General features: G+C 37.6%; 1 protein-coding gene across 1 annotated transcript in view; it reads right to left on the bottom strand.

Annotated features, from left to right (window-relative positions):
• Nucleotides 1-1,019: 1,019 nt before the first annotated feature.
• LOC131063387 (phosphatidyl-N-methylethanolamine N-methyltransferase) overlaps nucleotides 1,020-21,288 on the bottom strand; it is a 76,825-nt gene continuing 56,556 nt past the window's right edge. The window contains exon 2 of the mRNA XM_057997192.2: nucleotides 1,020-1,858. Within this exon, the coding sequence (XP_057853175.1) occupies nucleotides 1,606-1,858 (253 nt within the window). The 3' untranslated portion in view covers nucleotides 1,020-1,605. The remainder of the gene's footprint in view (nucleotides 1,859-21,288) is intronic.

The following is a 21,288-nucleotide window of genomic DNA, read 5'->3' as shown; positions in this document are numbered from 1 at the left end:
AATTAGGGGACCATGTGCAATAGTCATCATTAATATTGTTGATGAGATCATTAATGTAATTATGATGATTGATGCAAAAGAAATTTGCTTTAATGATAGTGTGTGTTTCAATACATAACATATGATTATAATCAATGAGTTTGAGTGATTCAAATGACCTAGAAGTGATGTCATATTATAAAACTATGAAGGGCACAATTTGAACCTTTTAACAAAAGTGGACAAGTAACAATAGCATTAGGTTGAATTGATCTAGGACAACACACATTGGCAAGTGACGTGGAACTTGAGCGTCAAGATTACATGTGCAATCTTGATGTATGCACATAAACATTGATCTAAGAGCTAAGATTGATTTGGGCATAGTAGAATGGTATTTCTAAGCACTAAACAGAGATTGGGATTAGTAAGTGTACCAAATCAAAGAATAACATGAACATGGACTATGTGCTTAAAAGACAACAACACAAAGTGGTGTAAAACAAGACACAAAAGTATTAAGATGTGTAATTTTCACTTCTCCAAATAATTTTTTTTTTTTTGATGAAATTTTTCTGTTCTATTATTAGAAATATATAATCTTATAGTTCCTAAATTCTTAAAGATTTTTTGAGTCATTTATTTATTTATTAATTAATATTGATATGTTTTGAAATTCTCGAGCCTTATCTTTGTTTTCAAAATAGAAGTAATAAAAATGTAAATTTGTACCACTTTGTAGGAGGTATAATCTCATCTTTCAAGTTATCCAATTTTGTATTTCTACACAGAATCTTCGGCGAAATGGATAAAATATGGACAATGGACAATTTTTTTTTTTTAAAGGCAATCAACGGTATCCCCAACAGTTTCCTACAGCCCGACAATCATTATAAGATAGTTGAACTAATATGTTAAACTGTTGATTTGAATCTGAATCTATTAATACAACATGAGTTAAGCGAGTTCAATGGTATATTTAGAAAATTTGGGAGGGAATTTCCTGTCCTTACCCACTTTTTATGAACAAGTCAGAAAACTTCTCAACTTTGACATGCAGATCTGATTATTTGGATGAATTGTCACACATTAAATATTTCGGTACATTTCGTCTGTTGCTATTAAGGTAAAATTGCCATTATTATACATCTTTAGTGCTTACCATTAGAAACATATTTTGCATTAGCGTCTACCAAAATACCAACCCATTGAACATATTTTCCAATAATATTACACCTAAATATTAGGAGAGCCCCAGTTTCTATCATCAATGAGATAATTATTGCAAGTCAGTTGAGCTTAAGCATAGAGGCAAGCAAATGGTTGTAAGTTTTTGCACTTAAAATCTGCCTTAAAAAAGGTCAATAAATGAATACTGAAACTATAGTTGACAGACTCGAGTGTGGTTAACACATACTCTCCACAAAATTCTGTCAGTAGCACAAGTTGATCATAATTTGAGAAGTCAGCATTTCACAACTTGATTCTACTAGAATTCTCTTAAATGGATTTTTCCTGATGGGAACCTGTGCTTGTAAGTTGCACACAACAGTTGAGAACAGAGTCCAAAAGGCACAGCGTACTTGTTCCAACATCACCAAAATTGAACTGAACCTGGCAAGTGTCTTATCTGCTGGCAACTTCAGCACGAGTAGACAAATCTTCGCTAGATTCCACTGTCATCATAAGCAAATATCCAACTATCCAAAGGAAACCAAATTGCCAAGGCACCCAACAAAGGCAACCAAGGACACTTAGAATGCACCCAGTATATTGGGGATCCTTTATGTACCCAAATGGAAAATCCGTAACCCAAGGTATATTATTCCCAAACCTCACTCCATAATACGTGCCACTTTCTCCAAGAAGTTGATACACCCTGAAATCATACAAATAAATTTACAAAATTTCTTCTACATTACCTTTCAGATAGGCAAAACATTAACAAAAGAAAATCTGTATAATTGCATATAGAGAACTGTCCTATCCTATAAATTTGAGCGTCCTCTGAAAAGAAGTCTTACAGCATACATTAGAGAAGCTCTCCACAAGAGGTTTATAACTTAAGCATTTTAAACTGTTGACCAGCTGCCGGCTGATTTTATATACACAGAGAAAATAGATTCATCTGCTAAATTAGATAATTTATAATTCCTGTAAGGTTTTGACTTCAATTCAGAAGTCATCTAAGCAAAGATTCAGTTCCCTTATATTTTACTCAGGATCTACTATTAATTGTAATATTTTACCAACATGATTACTACTTGCATTACCAAGTTAACATTGAACCCTCCGACATGACAAGAACTAGCAAATATAAGGAATATTATCAAGTATCAACCATTAATTGCTTGCTAAAAGTTCGTTAGTATTTGATAACAGCGGTTTTGAAAGATTGCATCTTTATGTTAAAGAACGGTAAGTTAGAGGTGAAAACTGTCATGTATGAGATACATGCTGGACAACTAACACTATTTTTCTTGATAAAGGGAAAATTATATTAACACAACTAGAGAGTTACAAGAATCACCTCATGGAGAGGTGGGTCAATTATAAGAACCCCATTGAGGTGAAGAGCAAACAATGAGCAGAGAATTACAAAAGAAGCTATGGAATACCTAACCAAATAAACAAAGCAAGCAAAGTTATTTTTCCTATACAGGAAGAAAGAATTTCCTTTGTTGTTCACTTTTGAAGTAGTGCAGATGTGCTTTCGAGGGGGCAGGTCCCGGAGGATAGTTATCAATATTCCAAAACCAGTCACCAATAACCATCACCTTGATTCCCTTGCTAGGGATGCCAATAATTGTGTGAGCCCATAACCTCATTATAAGAGAATCGGGGATGCCAATAATTGCACCAGGAAATGTTCTTTTTATCTTATCTAAGCCAAGGAATCTGTCAATTGCCTCAATCCAGTTGTCACTCAACCACCCTACTTTTCATAATTGGCATGCATGTTTTTATTCTCTCGGGGAAAGGAGGTGGAGAATACTACTTGCTATTCTTTAGAAAGAGAATCAGTCATTCATGTTAGAGGGTTAGAGGGCCAGGATCATGTAGTGAATCCTATCCTTGATGGTTCTGGTTGTTGGGCCGCCTTGTCTGTATACAAGTAATTTGAGCCAGGGTTCCACCTTGCCTGATCGGGCAATCCCGATCTTGTGCTTGGGCTAACTCCATTATTCAATCATTCTTATTGCAATCAGGTGCAACCAGGTACCTCCAAAGCAAAAGGGGAATGGAGTAGCCTACCACACCTACCATCACTAAAGTTACTCATTCAGTCAGACCAGCTATGGAAGGGGTGGTAGAAATTCTTCAGCACAGCAAGACTTCCCTCTTGCTCGAGCAAATATGCAATTATTGCCTGCTGATTTTACTTGATACCATGAAAATTTTGCATCAGGAGAATAGTGTTCTCGTCATAAATCATGATTTTTACTTAGAGATTACAATATTTTCTGAAGGCTCATGAGAGTGGTTTTATATTTGCAAGTGCAAGATAAATGATGCAGCCATGTTCCAGAGGGCCCTCAAAGAGAACTATCTAGATCATGCAGCACAAGTAACACAACGGGAGCAACAACACAAAAGCTAGAAAATGCAAGATTAGACATCCGCAATATCATAAATTCATTATAAACTAGCCGGCAACATGTGGACAAACATACAAGCTTACATGCCTTATTACAACTTACATTCCAAAATACGATACATCCGGACCTCCAAAGGAGTTCAAATTAGAAATCATGAATCTAAATCATCATCTATCTTCGCTTATCTGTCAAAGGATCGAATACAACAATATATAGCATCCGGAACACATTTGGGTCGGCCACAAAAGATTACATTCTCCAAGACAAGAAAATAAAACGTGTAAAATAGGTCGGACCCAAAGCACAAAGATCTCTTCCGCCAAGAACACAAATGAAGTGTGGCCCACCAAGGAAGGTCGGCCAAGGGCTCAGGAACATCAAAGGAAGTGCCAATTAGATCCGCAAGCCAAGAAATCGCTCAACAAGAGAAGAAACCTCCAACTAGCCGTTAAGCTCAAAACTGCTCCTGGAACCAAGAAATAGATAATCCGGTAGCGACAACCTGCCGGAAAAAGATCCAAATGAACTGGAAATCTGGAATAAGGAATGAGAACAAGTCTGGAAGCCAAAGATCTGATCCGCAACGAACAAGGAACAAATTCCGGAGAATGTCGCAAGAAACATAGAACTGCAACACAGAACTGAATAGAAACAAACTAGAAACAAATATTTTTTTGGTTGATGCAAGATTGCTCATTGACCAGGGATGCTCCTGCATCAAACACCCTACGTAGAAAAAGATGTTCCGTGAGAGGAAGCTCATGAACATCACAAAGGGTTCGGGATATATCTCCCATGCTCATGTCTGATCCAAATGTCTTCCTTGTCTGCAAATTTCTTCCCCCTTACCTCTTCCGGTACTTTTGATAGATTCTCCAACTTCTTCTCTCCTCCCTTCTTTCCTTGCTTCATACTTGCACTTTGTCTCTTACCATCACTCCTCTTCTTTTGCAAATCTGATTTAGTTCCTCCATCGAAATTCATCTTGTCTGACACCATAACTCTAACCTTGCTGCAATCCGGTACCACCTTGCTATCAGGCCTATCCACAAGGTCTTTCTTCAAGTCCAAGCTATCATTTGCATCCTGCTTCTCAACACAGCAACTCTTCACAAGACTTGAGTTCTTCACTTCCTTCTCCTTCTCCTTCAAAGAAACCAAAGTGAACTTCTGCCCATCCTTCTCAATAGTGATCAGGTTCTTTCTACAATCATAGATAGCTCCTCTATCAAACTAAGCTTCTCTACCATCTCCTCAGATACCAAATTATCAGTACTTCCACTATCCACAATAACCTTACAACACTTGCATCCTGATTTGCAAACGGTCTGAAAAAGATTCTTCCTTTGTGTAGGTTCAGTCTCCTCTCTGCTTTGCAACACTCTTCTAAACATAAGGGATTCTCCTTGCTCCGGTTCCACCATACTCACATCTACAGCTCCAGTTTCCTGGTCCTCACATGCTAAGAAACTCCTTGCCTTTACTTTGTTATCTTAAGGGTACTCATAAGCTCTATGTCCGATTTCCCCACACTTGAAACATGTACCCAAGAATTCCCTACTGCTACTGCCACTTCCTTTTCTTTGTGTCTTCTACTCCGGTTCTTTACTCCATTTAGATTTTGGTCCTTCAACAGTCTGCTTCTCCATACTGCCACTCATTTGTCCTCTATCTGATGCATGTCTCTCTCTTCCCTTAGGGTTATTCTGATGTCTTCTCTTCAATTTGTTTTCTACCTTCAACGCATATTGATAAGCCTCCTCAACTGTAAAAATCTTCAGCATACTCATCTCATCCTGAATGTTAAATCGGAGTCTATTTATGTATCTAGCCACCTTCTCCCTATCCATCTCGCGACCATTTGCCTCCATTGGGTGATTTTCATCTCACCATTCTCCACTCTATCTCTCTGCAACTCCTTCCACCATAAAGCAGCATGCTATTTCAACTTAGTTTGTGCTAGCTAGACCCTTGATGGGTCTTTAACATCTTCAAACTCAAAGTAGTCCTCCAATTCTCTGATCGAATCTATCAAGTCTTTCGGATTCAATGTACCTAAAAAGTTAGAAACCTTAACTTTATGAATTTTACTTGCGCCATTACTCTAAGAAATCTTTCTTCTCCTTCGTCTGTCAGTCCTTCAACGTCTTCGGCCTCTAGCTCTTCCCTTGCCTCTTCATACTCATCCTCTGATTCCGGATTCCTCCGCAAACTAGCCAGCGCATTTTTGATCTCATTCCTGAAATCCTCCATCATCTGCTCTACCTTTCTAGGGTTCATCCTTCTTGGCGGCATCTCCTCCTTTGACCCGGTGCAATTGCTTCAACTCAGTGATCTGACTACAAGGTTCCAACTGCCTCTCCGTTAGCAATCTATTGAGCACACTTGCAGCCTGCCTCAAATTGGCAATTTGTTCACCCAAAGGAATGCCTCAAGGTTCGCAACCATGTTCTGGAGGGCCCTCAAAGAGAACTATCTGGATCATGCAGCACGAGTAACCCAACGAAAGCAACAACACAGAAGGTATAAAATGCATGAATAGACATCCACAATATCGTAAATTCATTATAAACTAGCCGACAACATGCGAGCAAACATACAAGCTTACATTCCAGAATACGATCGATCCAGACCTCCAGAGGAGTTCAAATTACAAATCATGAATCTAAATCATCATTTATCTTCGCTTATCTACCAAAAGATCAAATACAACAATATATAGCATCCGGAACACATCCGGGTCGGCCACAACAGATTACATTCTCCAAGACAGAAAAATGAAACGTGTAAAATAGGTCAGACCCAAAGCGTGAAGATATCCTCCGCCAAGAACACAAATGAAGTGCGGACCACCAAGGAAGGTCGGCCAAGGGCTCAAGAACGTCGAGTGAAGTGCCAATTAGATCAGCAAGCCAAGAAATCACTTCGCAAGAGAAGAAATCTCCAACTAGCCGTTAAGCTCAAAACTGCTCCGGGAACCAAGAAATAGATGATCCGGAAGCGACAACTTGTCGGAAAAAGATCCAAATGAACTAGAAATCTGGAATAAGGAATGAGAACAAGTTTGGAAGCCAAAGATCTGATCCGCAACGAACAAGGAACAAATTCCGGAGAATACCGAAAGAAACACAGAACTGAACAGAAACAAACTAGAAACAATAATTTTTTTTGGTTGATGCAAGATTGCTCATTGACCGGGGATGCTCTTGCATCAATAAAGGGTGATTTCTGGTATAATTTCAGCTTTGCTTTCTGAAGGAGACTGGTTGTGTGTAGAATGGTAAGACGTATGAAGATTATTTATGGTTACTATGAGTAGTGGAAGGGTGTGGGTATGACTATAGGAGGTGAAGATGATATGCCATTTTCTAAAAATAGAGGGAGACTAGTGCTTGGAGACGGTTAAATTGAAAAAATATTTATATATAAAAATTTGAATTTAGAAAAATATAATCATACATTGGATATACAACTTTAAGGAATGTAAAATACTAAAAGCTTAAATATTAGAAAAAAATTAACATTTTAAAGTGTCAGCGAGAGTGCATATTAATTATGTGATATTTGATAATCATCATCCTGATATAAAACATTAAATTTTAAATCATAAACACCTTGAGATGGCAGGAAGAGACTTGGAGGGTAATCACTAATCCCATTAGTTGGAAAACATTGTATGCAGGTCCTCTGAGATGACTTATACCTTCAAGCAGATGATAAAAACCTCAATGCATGTACACATATTAACTTTAAGCCTTATTATTGCTCGTCTTTTTACCATTGATAGGAATGCATTTACATTATGGAAGAAAAGTACCAAGGGTTAGGAACTTAGGATACAAGTCTTCAGCTAACTGTGAGATTATCACAAGGGGTAATGCTGGAGTGACACCTTTGAGACCCTGGATGGAAAAGAGTTGGAGTGCAAGCATGAGTTAGCATAAACCTAGCAGTTACATGGAATTAACTATTTGTGGAAACCAAATCTGCAGGGTTATTGACCTTAAGGGCCAAATAAATTAATGAGTCAGTCCTATTAGAAACTGGATAAATGAAAAACGTTCCTTTACCAGTTGGGGGTCATTATTGTATCAAATTCATGCCTAACAGAGTGACAAACAAGTACCACATCACTTTTATACTTTTCACAAAAAGTGGCCATCACTTATTCATTACTGCTTATTGCTGTGTGATTTGACCCATTATTATTCACTCTTTGCAACTGAACAACAGGATTTCGTCTTTCTTGAATATGTTTGCAAGAGTTTGTGATTTGCAGAGGACTCGTGTATATGCAGACGTTTAGACTGGCATTCATAATCTGTCATAATTCTGAAGTTTTTACCAGTCACAACCAAGATTTCAAGCAGCTTACAAGGCAGGGCATTAAAAGCAGATTTCTCATAAAACACTTGCTCAACACCTTGAGGATGTCAGTGAGGCATTCAAATACATGTGGGCAAAGGAGATGCAAATGTCATCAATCTCCTCAACTCTATGACACAAACCCATAAATGCAGCATTATAGGAATGATTAGCATGTAGGATCAAGTTTAGGTGATGATGTCCTTGATGGAGTAAAGGAAATTAGACTAGATCCACACTAACCCTATGAGAGAAACAATGCAAGTAATTGCAGATTTATACAAATTTCAGCAGGATAAAATGAAGAATAACACAAGACAATAAATTAGGCAAACCCTTCCGAAAAACCTAGCCTCTAGAGCACACTCAATGTATTAATCTCAATGACAAAATTTAACTACAATGCAGAGTACCACTGTTGCCAACAAGAGATACAGAATATATTCAATTATATCTTCTAAGTCAATCCCAAAGCTTAACATTGCTTTGAACTCACTATACAATAAGGTGCTCTCCCATAATAACCCTCACCCAAATGCATTTATTCATGTGCACACTGAAATAGGAAACCGCTAAATGATATTACAAAACAATGGGCAAGAAACCATGGGCTAAATAACCACCTTGAAAAAGGGCCTAAAAATTCTAGGGGATGGTTCTCAACAAAGGTGTTGCGCTGGGCCCTGTTGATGTGTTTTTTAGACACCTCTAACACAGAATAAAATACCAAAGTATTTTACCCTCTTGAACAAAATCACTTCAAATGCTAAATGTATGATCAACCAAGACGACTCCAAGGTTCCTAATGTCAGTCCTTGACGTGTGGGTAACTCAATGGTCGATGTAACTTGCTGTTTACACAAAGGGACTTGCACAAATGTTTTGATCCTCAAGCTTAGGCTTTCATGAATGGAAGTAGGTTTGCCACGGTTTTCAAATGACTTATGATTTTGCGAGATGAGCACTTGATCTATCTCCAACAAGGATTTTACAATAAAATGCAAAAGGAAAAGGGTTTAGAAGTTCTATTCTAATCCTATTTTAAATACTAGAATGCAAGAGATGGCGAATGACTCAATAAAATTCAACTAGGCTCAGTTTTGTCATACAATGAACAACTCCACACAAACTTAGTGTAATCTTCTAAGGTAATCAATTGATATTCAGATTTGTACTCAACACTAACACCATCCATTCGATCAATATCAGTGTGCAAGTAAAAAAATCGGAGTTAAGCTTAGATTAGATTCCAGTTGACCACACAAGGCAAATTCACAATCAGCGAATAGCTAGTGGTATGGATAAAATGAATTTTATATAGATTCATTCAACGATTTCTTTCATTCAACTAAAATGATTAAAACAAATTCTAAACTAAATTGGAGGTAAGAGAACCACATAATGCTTCAAGGTCTCATAAAAATCACCAAGTTCAATGATTAAATGCAATTTTGACAGCATCTAAATGACAATTCTCAAAAATCTCTCTTACAAATGCGAGGAGAAGAGGTTTATATAGAGTCTCAAATGAAATGAAGGGCCAAGATCATCCCAACACAGCCCTAATTAGGGTTCACATCAAAAAGTGGAATCTTATCCACATCACAAAAATCGAGGAATGAGGTCCAATGAGATGACGCCTAGTCATCAAGCAAGCTGTCTTCTAGAAGATTCCTTCCTCCATCCCTCTCTCTAGCTGCATATTCAACAAATCTGGACATAACTGAATTGAGCTCCTCCATTGTGACACTTGGCAAACCATCAAGCTGCAATTCAATCACATCCAAGGCATCTGAGCAAGCATCGAAAATGTTTTCCCAATCTGATGTAAGCTTTTGCAAGTTATTGATGTGGATCATGAGGAAAACCAAATTGTTCAGCTGATTCTTCTTGATGGACTCCAACTCTTTGAAGTAAACAAACTTCATCTTTTCCTTCAATCCTTCCAAATTCAAAGTGTTAGAAGTGTGGACATCTTGTCCCAATAATTCTTCAATTGATGTGAGGATCTTCTATTGTATCTCTTGGATTGATCGTTCCATCTCCACGCACTCATCTTTTGTATGATCAAATACTGACTTCTTCATAGCCAAGGAACAATACCATCCATGGAAATCATATACATTTCTCTCTTGAATAAGTCCTTCTTGAATCAATGTAGATGTACGAATCCGTTTCAACATCTTAAGGTGAGGAATAGTCTTGTCTTGCATTGGCTAGAACTCCTCCCATACTCTCTCCAAGTATTGTATCCAGCTTATGAGTAGCGTTGTTCTATCATAGGCTAGGACAAACTAGACTAGGAAGTCATTCACTTGCTTTGAAATATCTTGTATCCATTTTCCAACCTCCTGGTATGTAATCCTCATTGCCTCATGATCGCTAGGTGATCCATGAGCAATAGCAATAGGCGAAACAAATGTAGGTTCCTAGCGCCTTAGGGGATTCAACCCTACAATGTATTCCTTGTGTCTCCATTTCTAGCATTTCTTTATTTTCTTCAACTCTGTTCAATCGTGCCTCAATTGCCCTGGCAGAATCATTTAGCTCTTGAAACTCTTGTTTCTTTCTAGATGGCCCAATATCAATTGTAGTGACCTGAGAGTCCATGGGAGTGATCACATCTCTAGGCTTATCAACAATTGGGACAGCCACTTGCACAATGCGTGCTCCTAAATTGTCTCTACTAATCTTAGAGAACCTCTTCGCCTTCTTCCTTTCTTTAGCCTTACCAATCTAGGTAAAGAAGTCATCTATATCTTCAACGGGCTGCGCCTCTATAACTTTCCTTTTCTCCATACTACTCATCAACCAATCGAGAATTGTAGAAAACTCCATCCCATCTTTGAGTTGATGATCATCATCAACTCCTCTTAGGGCTGAAATTACTTCATCCTCTGCTCTCTTCCTACTTAAATTTACCACATCACCCAAATGGACCTCAAGCTGAATGCTGCCGATTGTGCTGATGCATCTTCATCTTGATCATTCTCTAATAGGATCTCCGTATCAAAACCTTGCTTGGAATCATTGTTTTCTCATGGCATATCATTTTCCTTAATGGATGAGGAGCTCATGGTAGATTGAGGAGTGCTAGACTTGTGCTTTTTGTGTCTTGATTCCTAACTAACAATCTCCTTACCCTCGCTTGTGTTCCTCCAAGCATACCTTTTCTTCTATTAGGAGTTTGACTCTCCTCATCATTGTTCGCTCTTACATTGCTTATAGTTATTTAATCATCATCAAGGGAAGACTCCTCACTCTTCATTCTCTCATAAGTTAAGGAAGTATTCTGCCTCCTTAGCTCATTTATCTGTTTGTCCACCCATTCCTTGTAGCAATCGTTTACTTCTCTCATTAAAATATTCAAATATACCATCTCAAGTTGCAACCAATTAGGTGATGGAACTAGCTTGTCCTTCTCCTTCGCATATTGAGGATGAATATGATTCCCATCATCCTTCACTTGATCAAGAATCGAGAAGAAGTTACACTTCCTCATGAAGTCCATTGACATTTGAGACCCCATCTTTCTCCTAACTCCAAAATCATCTATAAGATTCGCCCAGTAGTCCTCAATGTCAATCTTATGGGTAAACTTTTTTCCTTTGGCTGTTGGAATTCTCTTAAATGGATCAAAACAGTTCCTTGCCTTGTGTATCCCAAGATGGAAGAATTCTAGCTCTTCATTAACTGTCTTTGTTACTGTTGCGGTGGGGCATGTCTCCATCATCTTCCCAAGCATGATAAGAAAAGTAATATCTTGACTATGCTTCCCTTTCTAAATGCAATCAAACTCTGATAGTTGCCTCACTACCTCAAGCAACACCATCTTGTTGGTCGGATACCTAGGAAGCTTGTATGGTTCGAAAGTGAATCCTTGAATCCTTAGAAATGTGAAGGTAGGGAACTGAATGAACCATGATCCGTACTTCTCTACTAATGACATTGCCTCCTTGGACAACCTCTTATGTACCCCGCCTTGTAGCAACTGCATGATGTACATGGTGAAGGTATCATTCACCCTTCTATATTGTTCTTTCTCATGTAGGTGGAGTTGTGGATAACATTCATACACCTTGCATTGTCTAGGCCTGTTTCCAACTTCGCCCTTGCACACTAGTCCTTTGTATGTGATGTGCCTTGCTAACATGTAGACTAGGTAGGAAGTAATGTAGAAAGACTTCATTCTCTGCAAACTCCTCAACTGGATATCTAGGTTATCACTTATAATTTTAGCCCAGTTGATCATCACTGTTCCATCTGATATCTCCTCAATAAAATAAAACATCCATGTTTCGAGTAAAGCTCCTTGAGGTGCTCCCATAATCCTGTTGAGTAGAAATATCATATCAATGTACTCTTTGAAATCTGAACATAGGAGTCGCTTAGGTAGTTTGGAATGGTGACGCCTTGTCTCAAGGACCCACTCATTATTGATGAGCGTCATACATGCTTTGATCCTTTCTCAAACATAGCTTGAGCGTCCTCCTTAGTTCTTACTTGCATGTCCCAGTGGCTAGGAATTCCAAACGCCTCTCTAATTGACTCCTCGGCTAGGTAGGCAAGCACCAATCCCTTAGGTGTTCGGATGTTCTTAATTGTGGATCATAGTGCTTTGCACACTCAACCACAAGCTCATTGAATTGTATAGATGGTGGGAAGCCAGCTGCGTGGTAGATTCCACTCTTCATGATATTGACTGCCAAGGGAGAGGGTAGTTGGTTCTTCGTTTGATACATCCTCTGCTTCATCCTCTTCCTATCCAGATATTCCATGTTAGTGTCTCCGACCTTCTTCCACTTGGAAGATATTTGCGACTCCAAATAGTATCCTTCAAGCACATTCTTCAACTGAGTCTTTCCTACAGCTATCCCCACCTTAGACATGGTACCTGTATGAAGCTAGAAGTCAAAAACTTTGCAAAATAACTTTAATTATTAATTTTCCAGAATCAACCTATGTTCTGATTTTTTAAATGATTTTCAGATTAGGAGCTTTCTAAAATCAGAAATTCAACATTATGCAACATTATTCTGGAAAATACAAATGATTTGATCAAGATCTAGAAAATTTGCCCTCATGAAACCTGATTTTCAGACGTAGGAGAGATCTGATTTTAATGCTTAAGTCTGAATACACCCTCCAAAGCTCAGAAAATGAGTGATATTGTAATTAAATGCGCTGTTCCAGGTCTGATTTCTGAGTGTAGGGGTCTGAAAATGTCTCTGAAAATCATGTTTCAATGGCTGGATATCATCCTATTCATGGCACAATCTATATGTCTGAAGCAATCTGCCCTTGCTTGGCTGGAAATCATCACGTTTTGGCATAAACGATGGCTGGGAATAACGTTTTGTGCATGAGGTAGCAGCTGGCAAGGTTGTCTCAGGTCTGATAATGGCGTCTTTAGCCAATAATGGTGGCCTCCATGATGTCACAAACACCTCCAATGGTGGCACACTCAATGCCTTAGGCACAAAATCGCACCCTCCCAGCTATAGCGATCCTCAATCTTACTCCTCCAGCTCACCAAGAGTTGAATTAGTCACTTAATGATATAAATTTGATCGCTGGCCTGGGGTTCTCATTCAACTTTTCACCTTTCATTTTCACCACACAATGAATGTGGGATTAAAAAAACATTAACCTGCCAGGTGGAAAATCGCTATCCATTGGGACATTAAAATTTAGCTTTGTTTTACCTCTTACTTGTCCAACAAATAGAATGGTGGAAAATCAGACCTCATTGGGACTAATTTGTCCCTAGATCTCTCATGAAATTCAGATTTCCAGCCCTTGGTGGAAAAAGGTGGATCATTGGGACACTTGATTTGATTTTCTCCCAAGTGGAAATTCACCTTGCATAGGGACTGATTGTCCTTGAAAAATCCTCACAAAACTTAACCAATACCTCCTGGTGGAAAATCGATAGTCATCAGGACATTGAAATTCATTCAAATCTTGCAAACTAAGCCCAAGTGGAAAATCAGCCTTCACCAAGACACTTTGTTCGTGTTGTTTTTGCACTACTTAGTCACTTTCCCTTCAAGTGGAAAATTGAACCTCATCAGGACACTTAGATTTCACCTTAACTTGGTCAATTTACCATCAAGTGGTAAAACGTGGTTCATCGGGACTCATTTTCCTTGTGCATTTTCACTCTTGATAAGATTGGTGGAAAAACGGCCTCCATCGAGACTCACTTTGTCCTTTGTTTTGTCCTAAGTGGAAAGTCAACCTCCATTAGGATTTTCATAATTCTTAACATTAAATCGATACCTTCATGCTCAAAATGGAGTGGAAAAACGACCTCCATTAGGATTTTCATAATTCTTAACATTAAATCGGTACCTTCATGCTCAAAATGGAGTGGAAAAACGACCTCCATCGGGACTTCGTCCATTTTCATCTTTATTGCTCTGTGAAAAAATGCCTCCCATCGGGATTTTGTGTTTTATGAATTAACTGCTTGGTGGAAAAACATTTTCCACCAGGACTAAGTTGATTTTCATACTTTAAAAGTCCATACTTATCCAATTTCATCAATTTATGTAGTGGAAATTCTATTTCCATCGAGACTTAACATTTCCTCAAGATTTGAAGGGTGGAAAATACAAGTCCATTGGGACTTTGTGCATTTTTTACTTATTTTTCCTCCTAGGAGTGGAAAAACGACTCCTATAGGGAATTTTAGTACCTTTGCACAAAATTCACATCAATTTGTAGTATTTTCATCATTTCTCGTTCAAATTTTAAGGCAAGTTGCAACCTCAATACTTAGAAAAATAAGCTGATGCTTAGGATCATTTTAATATGTTAACATTTTTTCAACACTTTGACCCTATTGACTTCAAAACCTAAAGATTTAACATTGTTTGCATCTTGAAGACTTGGGAACATGACCATATCCAAGGACGAGACTCGGGCATTTAGAGCTCAAAATTGTCACTTGACTGTCAAAACCCTAAACTAACAAAACCGGAAAGCAAGAAAGAGGGGGTCCCTGTTTGCAATGGGGCCATATGTGAAAAGGTCATAACGGCCCCAAAGAATTGTGGACAAGTGCATAGTCCACTACAGTGTAGGACATGCAAAATATACAACACATTCCGAACAATCTTTCACTAGTTCAATACATTGCATAAAGGAGCACAACCAACCAAATTTAATAGCTCTTTAATAGCTCTTGGCAAAATACCCATAGCCAATCAATATTTCTCAGGCTTTCTAGCTTCATCAAAGAATCTCCAACATTCTCTAAAGCATCCACACTCTTGATCAAAATTTCCTCCTCCACCATGTCTAGAACAAAATAATATTGCACATCAAAGTGCTTTATCCATACACAAAACATAGGATTCTTGCCCAAACCAATTGCACTCTTAACTGTCAAAGTCAATCCTCACAGCATCTTATATTAGGCCAATAGGCCAATATCTGAACATAGTCTTTGAAGCCACACTAATGCTTTACAAGCATGAGTAGTTACCCTCTACTTTAATAGTTGAAACAATAACTTGACTCTAGCTTATCCAACTAACAACACCATCCAAGAAGTTAAACAAATAACAACTAATGGATCTCTTGCTACAAATGTCACCAATCCATTCAACATCAACAAAACGTCTTGCCCAAATCAGGTCCTCATTGGCAGCAAATAGAATACTTTGAAATGTCACGAGGATATATGAAGATGCTATTTATTGCAATCTAACACCTTTTTCCTAGATTAAACATATACTTGCCCAAATGCTTGGGCAATATCTAATCTTGTATAGACGATTGCATACATAAGGCTTCCAACAACACTATCATATGGAACACTGACTTGTCCTCTATCTAAGGACACTTTCATTTGGCAACTTCATTCCCACAAGAATAGGAACACTCACTAGCTTATAATCCTGCATCCCAAAATGCTACAATACAAAATAACATACTTCTTCTGACTCAACCTATGTTTCGTGTTAACCTTGTCTCTTCTAATCTCCATAACCAAGATAATCTAAACAGCCCCTAGGTCTTTCATTTCAAAATGTGACAAAAGCTGAGATTTTAGTAACTAATCATATCCTTATCGTTGCCAATTAACATGTCATCGTAAACATAATAACTAGATTTTCCCCTAACAAACTGCAACTTCAGCACATACATATCAAACTTTTGATATTATATTATAGGTGACTACTTCAAGCTGTAGAGAGACTTCTTCAGCCTACAAACCAATTTTTCCTTGCCTTTAACTATATGGTGCTTTGGTTGTATCATGTAGCCTTCCTCATCTAGATCCCTATGTAAAAAGTTGTCTTAACATCCATTTGCTCAATCTCAAGATCATATGCAACTATAGATGACAAAGATTTAGTGGAAGTTAACATTGCAATTGGGGAGAATATCTCACCAAAATCTATTATCTCAAAATGGGAATAACCTTTTGCCACAAATCTCACTTTGTATTTTTCAATTTGCCCTCAAAATAGAACATCCTCTTTAAGATCCATTTGCAACCAAGATGTTGCCCTCTTTCAAGCAATAGAACCAACTCCCAAATCCTATTCTTCTACAAAGCACCTACCCATCCATGGCCTTCTTGAAGAAGAAATATCAACAAGTCGAAAAACATCACTACGAATCAAAGGTAAAATCTCATCAAACGTATTAGATGTAGAGTAAAATTTAACACATTTTGTTACCCACAGATACAATGTTAACCAAAATCAAAATCAAAATAACAATTTACAAGCCCCTTAACCATTTCCTTAGATTTTGAAGTCCTTAAATCTTTCTCACTAATATGGCCTATTCCTCTAAAACAAGAACCTCCAAACTATTACATTCAATAATTGTGTTAGCATCAAGTCTAAATAGGATTTGAAAATGAAATCTCTTTGCCAACACCATGGCTCCTCAAACCATAGATGAAAAAATCACGATTTTTGGCGATTCATTAGGGTAAACGATTTAATTGCCGAAGAAATTGCAGGCGATTTTTTTTTTAAATCGCGACCTTTTTAAGCATTAAAATCATGATCCATGCAAAAAAATCGCGTTTTTAAAAGCGATTTGTTTTTAAGTTACATAAACCCTAAAAAGCGACTTTATTTTTTTACGTCTGATGATATTCGCAATTTTTTTTAAACTACGCGCGACTCTTCATGCGACGGCGGAAGGAAACAAGGAATTTGTGGGCTGAATCAGGAGTCGACGGGATAGGTAAGAGTAGAATTTGTCTATCATATTTATTCCTCGCAAAGCATGGAGGTCGTAAGACCCGAACCTGATAGTCAATAGTGACAAATGAATTAAAAAAAATTATAAGTCATAAGTCCCAGACTTGGAAATGAATTAAAAAAAATTATAAGTCGTAAGGTCGCAATTTTTAAATTATACATTATAAGTTGTTGATTATGGTAATTGTTATATAGATTTAATGTATATGTGTGTGTTTTTAAGAATATTTTAATAAATTATACATTTTCAAATGTTCGATAATTTTGCCGATTTATTGCTGATTTTTTCCCGACTTTCGATTTTTTAAACAATTTCGGCCAAAAGATTTATTGCCGATTAAGATATTTACATCTTTGCCTCAAACCATCATACATGCTTGTTAAATGAAGTATGCACATACAAAACCATTTAGCTTACTTACAAAGATTAGGTTCCTCAGTAGACTAGAATGTTGAACACACAATAAATGTTTTTTGACCTTCCATCATATAACACAAGCTTAACCTTCACACGACCAACAATCTTAAGAGATGAGATATCTCTCAAGAAGTCTTCTCCTCTACTATAGTTCTTGTACTCTATAAACCACTCCCTCCTTAAATTCATGTGGTATGAGGCACCAAAATCGATAAGTCGTGCATTGACACATGCATGTGTAATAGTAGAAGCCATGAACACATCTCAAGATTCATCATTGGAGGTTTCCAAGTCTAAATCATCATTAGATTCTTAGCCTTCTTGCATTGCCTACAAATATGACCCTTCTTTCCATGATTCCAACATTTCGACTTCAATTTTCTCAGTGATTTAGATCTTCCCTTGGACTTGGATCTCTTATCTTCATTTTTGTTCTTGCCCTTTTCCTTTGACTAACCAATCCAAAATATCTTTTATAGATTCTAAAGATTTGAGTCATTTCTTCTAACAATAAAATACCAACCACCTCATCAAGATTCAGCTTTGAAACAATACTATTGATCACCATAACCAAGTTGTCCCATGAATTTGTTCAAGAACATAGCAACACAATATACACTGGTCTTCCTTGTCCATCTTTACACTCATAAACTCCAATTCGCTTAGCAACAATGTTGAAGGCATTTAGGTGCTCTATCACAAAGTCTCCATCATTCATCATAAATTATTATCAAAGTTACTCAGGGACACGTCATCGAGCCCATTTGATTCCACCTGGAAACAAGGACATCCCGGGAACAACTTGGGGACATCCCCTAGCTGTCCCATAGTATTAATGTTTGAGTTTTGATAAATTGTTTGACTTTTGACTCTCATGTGAATCCTCAATTTAAGTTATCTAACACAAATATTATATGTCAATAATGTATATATGCATGCTTTATCCATGTTTTCATATGAATATTTAAAATTTCCCTATATATTTTATAATTTCTAAATTTTATATAGCCATCCCCTTTGTCATCCCCTAGCCGTCCCAAAAAATGGCTTGAAAAATTAGGGACAAGGAAATGCGTCCCCCCATCCCCACGTCCCAGAAACTTGAGGTAACATTGATTATTATACTTCTTCCATAGAAAAAAAACCTGTTTGAAGGGATTTTGGCAACAATCAATTCCCTAACCTCATCTCAAGGTTAGCTAAGTTGGTTTCTCCTGATACATTTAGGAGTACTGTATCAAAAAGACAATGGTAAGCCAAGATTCATGCATTTCTATCAATCATTTCCATTTCTTCAACAAACATGCCAGAGCATTTTTTAAAGTGCAAGTCATAGATCTCTATCGATAAGATCTTCCATCTTGGACTTCCAAAGCTCAAAGTTAGTGTCGTTAAACTTCTCGATCTTCATTTGAGATGTATTGACTACATAAAGAAAAGATCACCCATGCAAACTGCCCACTCCAACAAGGATTAATACAATAGCCTCTTCCCTTATAGATCTATAAAGTTAATCTAGCTATAATACTAATGGAAAGAAACTAGACTAGATTTGCACTAACTTATGAGAGAGCCAATACAAGTTGTTGGCAACAACAATGAAGGAAAGCTGAGAGGGGAGGGGAGGAGAGGGGCGGAGAGGGAGGGGTGAATCAGTTTTCACCGGATCTAAAAACTTAACCACAAAGACAGATCTGATAAACTGCAACAATAACAAAGATAAACAAATTGATAGCACAACACACAACACCAAGATTTTGGCGTGGAAAACCCGGTTAAGGGAAAAACCACGGTAGGAACCTACCCACAATAAGATGATACTCTGCAGTAGTATGTGTAAATATTACAATGGGGAATGCACATGCATTCAGGCACACTGCCTAGAGCTCACTGCTCAAAAAATAATGACCCAGAGGGAAGTCTCACTGACTTACAACAAGATTCAGACTACAATCCGGAATGAATGAACTGCAATAATAGCATCTCCAAATCCCTGATGACAGTTCCGATTAAGTACAATTCTCTTCTCTACAACACCAATCTCTCCTCAATGCACTACACCGAAAGATGAATCCTTGTTCGCACAAACACCACTCTCTGATAATACAAACACGACCTTGATACCTAAATTACATGACAATATCACCTATTTATACAATTCATCAACCTTGATAACAAGGTTGGCTAAACCCTTATCTCAATTACAAAATTACATCACACGATACAAAGATCAATCACCGGACCAATATAATAATATACATGACATAACATGGACCTAAATCAAATCCCCAAACACGCAACACCACCGGAAATCTTGCCAAGATCAACCGCAACATGCTACACCACCTGGAAAACCGCATAACACGAAGAACATCACCGGTTCAGCAAAATCACCAAGAACTCGCACAACAATCAATGCAGATCGTCAAAACATATAGGGCACAATTAGGAAACACCAGCAAGCATGTTAGAATCATCAGAGACAGCTGCACCAACACCACTTATCAAATCTTCATCTGTCAACGTCTAAAACTCAGAAACACTCAAACAATAGCAATTGCCACGAAGAAGGATAACCTGTGAAGCACCAAATCACGAACCATCTAAAATGAAGATACACAAGACCATCCCAAACAATCTCCAAAAGACTCAGATCAAGATTTGATCACACCGGAATATACCGGAGGAAATACTGAACTCTGCAAAGCACTGATCAGAAAAACAAACTGCAAAACCGGATTATATGATATGATCAATTAAGCTTCCCGGATCACCAAAATCAATACAGAAGAATAGAGTGATATTAGAAATACTCTATACACCAAACCATAATCCCAATAAACCAATTTGCAATCACCGGAGCAGGAATATGTTGACATCAATGACAACAACATATCCTAGCAGAGCAATGTCCAACACAAGTAAGAACACATCTATATAAATGCTAGCAAAGTAACAACTACGATACAACACAAAATATTCCTTGGAAAAACCCTTATGTGAAAAATCCAACCTCCAAAACACACATAGTGTATTAATCTCAATGGTGCTCCCAAGATGTTGGGAGCAACAATGTAGGAAAACTAAGAGGGGGGGTGAATTAATTTTCACCAAGTTCAAACAAATTAATCTCAACTTTTAGATCTGATTAGGAACAACAATAGTAAAGACAAACACCACATCAACAACACACATAACACAATTTTTTGACGTGGAAAACCCAGTTAAGGTAAAAACCACGGTTGGAACCTACCCACAAAAAGATGATACTCTGCAGTAGTATGTGTAAATATTACAATGGGGAATGCACATGCATTCAGGCACACTGCCTAGAGTTCACTACTCAAAACAACAAAGGGCAACAACCCTGGAAAGGCTATCTGCCTTACAAAGATCGGACACCAATCCAGAATTACATGAACTGAAAGAATAGCATCTCCAAATACCTGAACACAGTTTTGGTTAAGCACATTGTTTGCACAACACTTCTCTGCTATGTTCCACTACCGAAAACTTAATTCGCTTGTTTGCACATACAATACTCTCACTGATCATAGATACAACCGCAAACACACATCTTACATGATTACAACACTAATTTATACAAATCATCAACCTTGACCTCAAGGTCAGCTCAACACATAAGACCTAATTACAAAATTACACCACACAATACATAAATCAATAACCAGAC

Source organism: Cryptomeria japonica, chromosome 10 (assembly GCF_030272615.1).
Source record: "Cryptomeria japonica chromosome 10, Sugi_1.0, whole genome shotgun sequence".
In the NCBI taxonomy this organism is placed as follows: Eukaryota; Viridiplantae; Streptophyta; class Pinopsida; order Cupressales; family Cupressaceae; genus Cryptomeria; species Cryptomeria japonica.
This window is presented reverse-complemented; position numbering and strand designations above follow the sequence as displayed.